The 10,801-nt window shown below is 45.5% G+C and overlaps 1 protein-coding gene across 1 annotated transcript; it reads left to right on the top strand.

The window, feature by feature from the left end:
- On the top strand, positions 7–4,230 carry BAMBI (BMP and activin membrane bound inhibitor). The gene is made up of 3 exons (XM_021388317.1): positions 7–159; positions 2,746–3,033; positions 3,429–4,230. Exons 1-3 carry the CDS (start codon positions 84–86, stop codon positions 3,842–3,844), a joined length of 780 nt encoding a protein of 259 aa, XP_021243992.1. The 5' UTR covers positions 7–83; the 3' UTR covers positions 3,845–4,230.

Raw genomic sequence — 10,801 nt, 5'->3', positions numbered from 1 at the left:
CCCGCGGGCGAGCGGCTCCTCGGTGGAGGCTGGGGCGGGCCGAGCCGGCCGTGCCTGCGGGGCGGGCTGTGGCGGGCGGGTAAATGGATCGCCATTCCAGCTACATCTTCATCTGGCTGCAACTGGAGCTGTGCGCCATGGCCGTCCTGCTCACCAGAGGTGAGGGCGGCAGAGCCCTGGGGGAGGCTGCGGGGAGCCCGGGGGACTCCCGGGGAGGGGCTCCGCGCTGCCCTCGGTGCGGGCGGCCGGCCGGACCTTTGCCTCCGTCGGCGTCGCCGGGAGCCCGGCACGGGGGCGGCCGCCCGGAACCGCCGCGGTCGGGGGTTGGGGCAGGGTGAGCTGCTGTGCCGCGGTACTTCTTTATTTTGGAAGGCAGGCTATAATTAAGGCTAAATAACAGCCCTGGCAGTGCGGAGGGAGCCTCCCGGCCCCATCAAAGCGGGCAGAGCAGGGAGGGACTGAGTGATGTGAAGTCGCAGATACTGAAACTATGTGCCTGATAATGATATAATTAGGGGATCACAGGCTGCTGGCTGCTGCCGACTTCAAACGCTCCGAGAGAAGCCCGCAGTCTCTCCTGTAGCCATCTTGACTAAAAGCAGACATTTTTCTTTAATAGCTACATACAGTAACAAGAAAGAGGAGGGAACAGAAGGGCATTGTTCGCCGTTTCAAAACACCAAATACCCTTTCTGGCCTTTTGCGTAGCGCAGGAAGAAATTTTATGAATTGACAGAAATACAATTTTAACACAGTAATACAGAGTCCATTCTGTTCGGCCAGAAACGTGGCTTTAATTAAAAAGCAGTTGCAATAACCCGATGATAGCCCGTCAGGTTTGTTGATAGGATTGTCTCGGGTCCGTAAAGCCCCGAGCGTGGAGCGGGGCTGCGAGCGGTTCGGCGGTGTGTGTGTGTATTGCTTCAGCCCCTCGGATCGCAGCGCTGCTGGTGGTGTTCCCCGCTCGCTGCTTATTTTTAACTCCCACGCAGTGAGAAAATGAAAAAAATTACTCTTTCTCCCCCTCCCCGCACTCTCTGAAAAACTCACATAAAATGTAAGTTGCCAACCGCAAACACAAAGAGGCTGCTCCATAGCACGCTGGAAGGGAATGTGTGTGAATTCAAGAGAAATTAGGTTACTCGCGCTGAGAGCCCAAGGGAATCGGTGCAGACTGAGACAGTGAGACACTCAATCATTTGGCTTCTATTAGGCAGAGTTATTGCAGAGCAGCGGGAACTGCAGGGCCTGGAGCCGGCAGTAGTGTTCTGGGGGAGCACTGAGGTGGGCAGAGGGCTGCTAACCTGGCTGAGTGTTCACATCCTTCAGAACAACTCTGGGGTATGCAAGAGGGGGTAGAAAGCGTTCCAAGAAAGGGTGGCAGCAGGAAACCTATGGAGTGATTTTTGGGAGGGCAAGCTGCAGAAGAAAGACAATTCAGTTGGCTTTTAGGGCTTTGGTGCTGCACCAAGTAGTCCAGGTGCATTACTAGCTCCTTTCTTCTAAGGATAGCTCCAAAAACACATCTTCCTCTTAAACCCTGGGCTGGTGGCACACTGAGTGTGTCAGAGCTGCAGCTTGCCTAGAAAGAGAGAGCTTTCCCTGCAGCAGGACGTGTGTAGCTCGCGCCAGTGTGTTTTGGAGAGTACAACATAAGAGTCTTATGAAGGGAACATTTTTATCGTTTCCTTCAGAAGTTTTTGAGGCTTCCTGAGAGATTTTTCATAGAGCCGGTAGAGGATTTTCAGTCTGAGTGTTTCCCCTTCTGACTGCATGTTGGATTCCGTGCAAAATTTGGGGGAGCGCTTTTTAAGCCTCGTAACTTCGCTCCCTCTAATAACTTCACATTTGGGTTGGAAGACACTGATTTGTTTGCCAGAATTCATTATAAGCTGCACTGTGTCTATTTTGTAATACTGACGGACAAAAAGAAGCCTTTTTGCATGAATGGTTACTTTAAAAAAGAAGAATTTCTCTTTCTGTAGAAATTTCAAATAGTTGCCCAGTTTCACACAATAAAAAACTTCCTGACCGGGAGATTTTAGATGGTAATGGTTCTAGCTAATAGCTTTATAAGGTGTTAGTTAAACCTTTTAAATTTTGGCACAGTACTGAGAGGTAATAAACAATTCAACAGTTCCGTTTTTTTTGTTGTTGTCACACAGATACTTAATGTAGAGTTTTTGTGTGTTTATGCCCAGTTAGGAGAAGTGTTCACTTCATAAAAGTAGAATGCCACTCCTGTAGCAATGATTTAATATAACATAGATGTGACTTTTTTTTTCTAGGACTGTAGGTGTGTATTGCTTTTAGAACTGGGATTTCATTTTAAACGCAGTGTAATGCAACTGCTGACAGGGAGTGGAAGTAGCTATAAAATGGTCTTGTTAGTTTTTTACCTGTGGAAAAAAAATGCCACTTCGACCTTCCTGCACCCTCCCCCCCCCCAACCAAACCCTGTTTTAGTGAAATGTTCTTGCTTTAATTCAAAGGGCCACAGTACTACTAATTAAAACAAGTGCCTCAAGGCATTTGCTCGGATTAAGGTTACAAGGAGACAGGTACTGAAGAGCCATGGAAGGGAAACAACCCCCTGCTCTCCTGGATTTACAGTCTAGGAGAGTATCCTGAAAGTGGTACCAAGTTTGATTCTCTACATTCTGCGTATAACCAATAAGAGTACCTAGCAAAAGGTCTCTAAGGGACCACATTCTTAACTTCATCTTGCATTACTTTATTTTCTAGGTGAAATCAGATGCTACTGTGATGCTGCGCACTGTGTTGCGACTGGCTATATGTGCAAATCCGAGCTTAGCGCCTGCTTTTCCAGACTGCTTGATCCTCAGAATACACATTCCCCACTTACTCATGGCTGCTTGGACTCTATTGCAAGCACAGCTGATATCTGCCAAGCTAAACAGGCACAAAACCACTCTGGCACCACCGTGTCCACATTGGAATGCTGTCATGAAGATATGTGCAATTACAGAGGACTACATGATGTTTTGTCTCCTTCCAAGGGGGAGACTTCAGGTAGGGCAAGGAAGCTTCTGTGAAATAGCTCTTGTAGCCTTCTGGCTGATGACAGTCAGATCTTGAAGGTCTGCAGTTAGTTTTGTTATTAATGTAAATAGAGACAGCAGAGGGAGAAGCGGGTGGCTGAGCGCAGGGGAGCATCTCAGCTGAGTAGCTTTTATGTCTGTGTTAATGTTAGAGGTCTGTCTTGCTTATCTGTGGCATTCCTCCTTAAATCAGCTGTCAGGGTAAGAAATTCCATGTCATAAACACCCTTGGAAACTTCTCTCTCAGTACTGCACAGTGTGTAGCTGTGACTCCTTAAACTTGTCAGTGTGGACTTTCAGGGAGTTGTTGATACGTAAGCTGATTGTTGATACTGAAGTAAACCTCACATCTTTCTCCCTCTGCAGGACAAGGGAGCAGATATCAACATGACAGCAAGAATCTTATCACCAAGGTACAGGAATTGACCTCTTCGAAAGAATTATGGTTCAGGGCAGCTGTAATAGCTGTTCCTATAGCTGGTGGGCTAATTTTGGTGCTCCTTATCATGCTGGCCTTGCGGATGCTCAGGAGTGAAAATAAGAGACTGCAAGATCAACGACAGCAAATGCTCTCCCGTTTGCACTATAGTTTTCACGGACATCATTCGAAGAAAGGGCAGGTGGCAAAATTGGACTTGGAATGCATGGTGCCTGTAACTGGTCATGAGAACTGCTGCATGACCTGTGATAAAATGAGACATTCAGACCTCAGCAATGATAAGATCCTATCGCTAGTCCACTGGGGAATGTACAGTGGACATGGGAAGCTGGAATTTGTATGACCAATTATTTTTTAATCTGAGCTAAACTTACTCTCTGGACTCTTGAAGGCCTTTGGGTTCTGCTGGACAGGAGCACTTTATCTTAAAAGGAAAAACTCTCATAAATCATCTTTGAGAAACAAAGGACCTCTGCAAACAGAATCTTGGATATTTCTTCTGAAGGATTCCAAAAGCTGTCTTATTTGCACAGAGTAAAACACACTCAAATGTATTGTTTGCTTTAAAGTTATGAAAGCAAAAATTAGAAGTTGTAAACACTGTCACCAGGGTTATCTGAACTGTAGGGAGCTGAGAACTGAGTTATTATAATAAACTGTATGCAAGCTCCTATGTTTCCTGACTTATTGTAAAGATTTTTTTTAAATATATATATATTTTGTCTGAAACTTGTTTGTGACTTTTTGTTTTAGAAAGCAATGGTGTTGTTTTTTTTTCTGGGTGGAAATAAATCAGGATGGTACATGTGATAATGCTGTGCATAAACTAGTTTCTACAGACATAGCCTGTTTTCCTCCTTGCTGTGGGGAATTAGGTAGTTATTCCTGAATGAGAATGACAGCTTCACTATTTAGTATTCAGTGACAGTGAACTTGTGTCTTCAGTTCTTGGATATGATGTTTTTTTTTTTTCCTTGCAACCATGTGAATTCTTCTGTATGTGATAACTTTTTCTTCCTCTCTGTAGGCAAAACTTGCCAAAAAGTTTTTCCTAATTCTCTTACAGTTTATTTTCCTTGCTTGTCTTACAATACTTGTTTTCTATAATTTTTTTTTTTTATTTAACTCTTTTCTTTTGTACCTTCTACTTTCAGCTTTTATTTGGAGATGGGGAGAGAGTGGGAAGGAACCCAGAAAAACCTCATGACCTACTCTGCTGTGGGGGTGTGTGTATATAATATATATTTTTCCTGCTGATAAGCCCTCTAAGCACTATGGAGCACATCTGCCTTGCTCTTTTATAGTCTGAGTATCACATGCTGCTACTTCTGTGTGGGACTGATTAACTGAAGAATCAACAATGGGCTCACTTTAATCTCTGTCTCTATGCTGCTCTTGCATAGGTTGCTTTTTGTCCCAGCCTATGTTTGTGCACTTTGTTGATTCTTCTTCCTTCAACATGTTGGCTTCTCTCAATTATTTTTTTTTTTATTCAGTATCTAGTTGCTACAGTCAAACACAACTTCTGGATTATCCAAGGAGCTTACAGTATTTGAAACTTAAAGTATTTTTCTTGCTTTACTAAGCAGAATTCTACTTTCTTAAAAAGTAGATGCTGCATGATGGCAAAAGGAAAGTCCAAAATGCTGCTGCTGGAGACAAAATTTAGTGGAAAACCAAGTATTCATCCATGTTTAAAATTCTTCAGAAATGCTTCTGTCTCCTCTTCTTGTTGTACAGTTGAGCCTGTATTGTCACAAATGAGGAGATGGCATACACAAAGGTTACAAAAATTTTGCAGCAATGTTTGGATCTTGTACGCTAGTTACTGTGGTAGACTGCTTTGGGATATGCAGCCTGAAATACAGGGGGCTGTAAGCATGGGAAACCTGTAGCTCTGTGTCACAAGTTTTTATTCTTGAAAGTATGTTCCAACTGCGTGGTGGCCTTGCTGGAAATGATCACTGGGCTATGTAAATAGAAGTGTTGCAAATTCATTCATAGTTAAACACATCAGCCAAGAAGCCTGCGAACCTTGGTCCCACCATGCCCAAGTTTACAGTATCGAGGTGTAACTTGGGGGAGCTAACTTCATTTCTGTACATCAAGTTGCTCTTATTTCCAAAAATTGCCTGAAGAATTAATTGCTTTTAACGCTGCACATTTCGTTCTCAGAATTTTAACTTTTCCTGCTGCTGATCATGTGGCTGCAACTGCTTTAGGAGCCTGGCTGTGACCTTTCAAAATGTTGCTTTCCTACAGGAGCTCTTTCTTTGCACAGATACCCCATTCTAGGGCAATTGTCTGCTCTGCCAGATATTATTTTGGGAAACTGGGCTGGGAACTTGGTGCTGAAAGACATGAACCCAAAGTAGTGTCTGTCAACTGCAGCTGCAGCATTGTTGATATCTGGGTGGGTTGTAAGATCTGATGGCTAAACTTTCCTCCACAGGTCTGGAGCAGCACGTTGTAAGGTCTTATAACCATTCCGTGACCTTCACCACTCATTTGCTGTTGATTTGAATACATAAGGGCCTATTTATGCTTGCCATTGAAAAGCTAATAAGAGCAGGAGCCTCTAATTGGCCCCTCGCTGTGGAGATGTTTTAGAGAAGAAAAGCGGCTGTCCGCCTTCCCCTCGGGCCGAGCCCCGGGACAGCCGGGCGGCGGCTGAGGTGGCCTGGAAGGTTCCAGGCTCCTGCGTCTTCTCAGGGTGGAATCTGGATTTTCGGTTTATCTCAGAGCCCGTATGTCCAGGGAACTATGTTACGAGCGCTGGTGTCTGTCTGGCAGCAGCTCTGTGAGCTGTGGAAGGAACCCTGACTCTTCTCACTGTAATTCGGGCCTGCAGAAGCGCAGGGGGTGGGAGCAGGCCGGGCCATGTGCACTGTCAGTAAGGGTTCCACAGAGGCTGCTTATTGCATCTGCAGACCTCACCAGTACCAGTTTGTCATTACTCTTAGAAGATAAATAAGTTATGTTTCTGTAACAAGCAGGGACCTTTGTGCTATTTCCCGGGTGCTGTGTCAGCGTGCACAAGGCTGCACGCAGCCTGGGGCAGCCTGGCACAGGCGACATGAAAGCTACAGGGCCTGGACAAGGCTGCGGGCGGAGAGGTGAGGAAGTGTCTGACGGCTGTCCTCTCAGAATGGAGCCTGGGTTTGTCATTGTGCTGCGCTCTCTCGGGTTTCCACTGCAGACAATAACAAACGTTCCTTTGAAAGTACTGTGAGCCCTGGAGCATAAGGAGGACAGCTCTCTCTATGGCTAACTGAAAAGTCTCTCAGATTGCAGTAAATGAAATCAAACATCCAAGATGCTGTTTAGCTTCTTCTGTGCCTATTTCTCCAATTCTTTTCTTGAAACAATAATAACTGCATCTTTTCTTACAGCTCTGCTCCAGCATTGGGAGCCATGGAGTTGGTATGTCTCCTCTTAACTCCTGCTAAACTGATTCTGTTAAACCCCCCTTACACCACAGGGGGCTTGACCTTTTTCTGAAATACCGAATGTGTCTGCTTTGGAAATCACAAACTTCTCCTCCTCTAAAGAGCTTGTAAATCTGGTTTCAATATTGGGTGATTACAGGCTGTGCAGAGAGCTTGAAAGTAAGCGGCCACTTCTGGTAGCGGTGCTGAGGCTGGGCTGTGTCCTCATGGCTGCTCTGCGTATGCTCAGAATGCAGCCCCTTACACCAACAGACCCCTGGATTAGCAGCTGGTGACTGACCAGGCTCTAGTCTTTTCTTACTGGGATCTTGGGGCCCACTTCCTTGTCACTGTACAACCTCTTCCTCTGTTATAAATCCAGTGACCTCTTCACCTGGGGAAAAAGCAAGATTTTCCTTAGGTGCAGTGGATGCATCTTCACCTTCTTTTGCAGCTCTCATCACTCTTTAAACAAGGCAAAATATATTGCCAGGCTTCCTGGGATATGTCTGTTTGCTACACAAGTAAATGAAAGCAAAATTTGGCCTTGCAATTGAAGAAAGAGTTTGTGGGGGAAATAAGATTGTCACCTGAGGAAAAAAGTATCTGTGGCCAAAAAAAGACCTCTATAATGAGGCACAAGTTGAGTGAATAAAAAAGGCCCCTGAGGTAGGCAAAGTTGTCTTTATTTCTTTTTTTAGATGTTTTCCCACGTGGAGATCAATAGAAGTGTGTTTGTTTTGTTCCAGTGGCTGGCCACTTTGCAGGAAAAACGCTCCTTCTTGTTTTGGTTCTAGGAGCTACTCAGGGAAATGGTATTTTGGATCTGTCGCTGTTTTATTTCTGGAAGAAAGGTTGTGGAGAGGTGCTGTAAAATTACGGTTATCTCTGGGGAGGAGCCGGTGTCTCCAGCGTTATGAATTCTGGCTCCGTCTAAATAAACAAACATCCTTGTTTTCTTTGTTTCACCTCTAACCCTTGTCTGCAGCCCTTATAATCCCAGTGGGTGAATCCTGAAGTAAAACAAACTGCAAGGGAAGGAAGCCAGGAGGGAGCCGCAGTGCCTGCACTTTAACAAAGCTTTGTGCTGCCCAGCCAACCTTGACAAAAGGATTCAATCCTGAACTGACCTTCCAGGGGAAAAGCAAAACAAAAACCACCTTGACTTGAACTTTGAAGACTGTAAGAGTTTAATGCTCAGTTTGATGTCTCCTGAGAGCAGTGGGGAGTCAGAAATGCCAAACACCTGTCTCAGAACCCCAAATTCTAACAAGTTATCAGGAAATCAGAGCTTCAAATCAAATGGCTTGGAAAAACTTAGGTTTTGCTCATCACTGTTTCCACGTCATTCATTGTTTTTAAAAGAGACTAAAAATGTTGTGGGTTTTTTTTTTTTTCCCCAACATGACTTTCTGGGCAAGTTTACAACATCCAGTTAACAAACGTCGAGTTCTGCTGAACCAGCAGCCTTAAGATGCAGCGTTTCGCTGAACATTTTACCCCACAGCCTGTCCCCTGCCTCCTTCCCCATTGGCAGCAAGGGAGTGAATGAGTCAGTGCTGCTAACCCCGAGAGCAGAGGGATGATGCAAATTTAGGGTGAGTGTTTCTTTTTTAAGAAGTCTTTATTAAAATTGGCGTGATGTTTTTCTCTGTAGTTTCACAGTTTTTATTGTAACACATCAGCGGTCATGCAGTTGAGAAAAGCTAGCCAAGTGTGATTGCCATTTCCCCCACCTTGGCTATTGGCTGCTTTTAAAAATAGTGACTCGAGACAGCTTTTAAGAATGAGGCTGTAATGACATTTTCTCATACTACATCAAGCAGTCTTTCTGGATAGTTTCTGTGAAGCAGCAGGAGGATGAGCTCTTGCCTTTCTTTTAGTTAAATTTCCATTTCCAACACAAGGGCCACCAAAAAAGGTAAAATCTGCATCCTCACAAACTTGTAGCATCTACGTGTGACTGACCTCAGGGGACCATTAGCAGGGCAGTACCAGCACCGATAGCAAACACGGAGCGTGAGGCCAGTCTGCACTGTTAGCTTTTGGGATCGCTTCACCCTAACAGCCCATGGATTGCAGAGGCAAATCCCCTTCCTGTCACTTGGAAGGAAAATATTTGTGCAGTAAATCTCCTGCTGGCACTTGGTTGTGTCACCAGGGAGGGGGACAAAATGGGCTGGGCGGCTCAGTGCTGCTGCCTGGTGTGTCTGGGGGTGTGTGTATTTGGGTGCAAATCAGGGCTGGTGTCAAACAGGTTGCTTTGAAATGCTCAATTTGTTTAGTTCTGGCTGTGAAGTAGCTATTTCATCAGTGGAAGAAGATTTATTAACCAATTTTTTATGGCTATCAACAATGGCTTAACTCCAGCAGGGTCCCTAGCATTTTTATTAAGTGCTGTGGGTTACAGAGGCAGAGGTGTTTTATATCGTTCTGGTATTTTAACCCAATGAACTAAGACCTCTATCCTATGCGTGCTTCAGGATGTGCATAACTCACCCTGGGTCCCAAGGGCGATGCTTTGCCATGGAGGCTGCAGGGGCTTTTGCCAAGCACCTGCAGTCGCAACAGGACCTTCATCTGGCAAAATCCCCATTGTGCCTTCTATGAATGGCACCTCCCTAGCACATGAACCCATCCAAGCTGTGCCTTTTGGTGACCAATTTCCAGCTGATGGGATAATGGTGATGCATGTCTCTCTTTCTGCCCCTCTAGGCAGCTGTCCTGGGCGGTCTCTTCATGTTCACGATGCAGAATGCAGAAATGCAGGTGTGTGGGTGCTCCCACTGCAACCTCCCAGCTGGCAGGATTTCTCTTTTCCATTGCCTCTGCAAAAAGTTTCCATCACCAGCAGTCTTTTATTATTTTGCACACAAGAAGTCACATTGTGATTACTACAACTGTGAAAGAATAACTCTTAGAAGCTACCGTATGCTCAAGCTGCACATTCAGCTGTAACTCACCACCTTTTTGCACATGCATGACAATAAAGGTTTTAGTTACATGAACATCTAGCATGTTTTTTCCCCCTGGAGTCCCTTCCCCAGCCATTCTCCTGACCCCCTGCTCGATCAGGCTGCTGTCCCTCCACAGCTCCTCACCCAGCCACAGCTTTGTGCTCTGGGTGCTGCTCCCCACCCTCACCCCACAGGGCTGCAGGCACGGAGGGGCTGGAGCAAATGCCCAGGTACTGCTCCCAGCCTCTTTGGCTGTTACCAGTCTGCAGTAACCTTTCCCTTGGTTTTCTTTCCAATTTTTTTTTTTTTTCCCCTAGGAGGACTGTAGGTTTGACCAGCACGCAGTGACATTTCTTAAAACCCAAAGCAACCCCTGCTTGAGAAGTAGAGCATGGATCTTCTCTGGGAGCTCTGCCAGCCTCCACCGACCCATGGCCTCACCATGGCATGGGATGGCCCAAATGCCAGGGACTTCATAAATAAAGAACATAATCCCAGTTCTCCTGGGAGCAACTTTTCACGTTCCCATAGCTTTTATAGTGGAAGCTGACAACACTTCTTTCTGCATCAAGAGACAACAGAAATAAATTCTGCAGGACAGACTTCTGATGTCTGCAGAATCACTTCTTGTTTGTAAGAAGCTCACCAAATTCGGGACTTTCACGCTGCTTTCATTTACGATAACACCAATGACACTTACTGAAAGTTTTGTTCTTAAATATCCTATCCCAAAGCATTGCAATTCTGTTCGTGTTTGGAAGCTAGCTTTAAAACCTGCCGGCAACAGCTTTGTGTTGTAGGTTGGGTTGGTTGGGAGGTTCTGTAATCTCTGTCTTCATTATAGGCTGTTATCTGTGGCTGATTGCTGCACACTGTACTGACGGCAGGACAGCTTTGTCTGTAGAAAGGTCGCTA

The sequence above is a fragment of the Numida meleagris genome, chromosome 2, assembly GCF_002078875.1.
Source record: "Numida meleagris isolate 19003 breed g44 Domestic line chromosome 2, NumMel1.0, whole genome shotgun sequence".
Lineage (NCBI taxonomy): Eukaryota > Metazoa > Chordata > Aves > Galliformes > Numididae > Numida > Numida meleagris.
This window is presented reverse-complemented; position numbering and strand designations above follow the sequence as displayed.

Coding starts and splice junctions, on each gene's coding strand:
- BAMBI (XM_021388317.1), top strand. CDS start 84: ATGGATCGCCATTCCAGCTACATCTTCATCTGGCTGCAACTGGAGCTG. Junction 160..2,745: donor GGCCGTCCTGCTCACCAGAG/GTGAGGGCGGCA, acceptor TTTATTTTCTAG/GTGAAATCAGATGCTACTGT. Junction 3,034..3,428: donor TTCCAAGGGGGAGACTTCAG/GTAGGGCAAGGA, acceptor CTCCCTCTGCAG/GACAAGGGAGCAGATATCAA.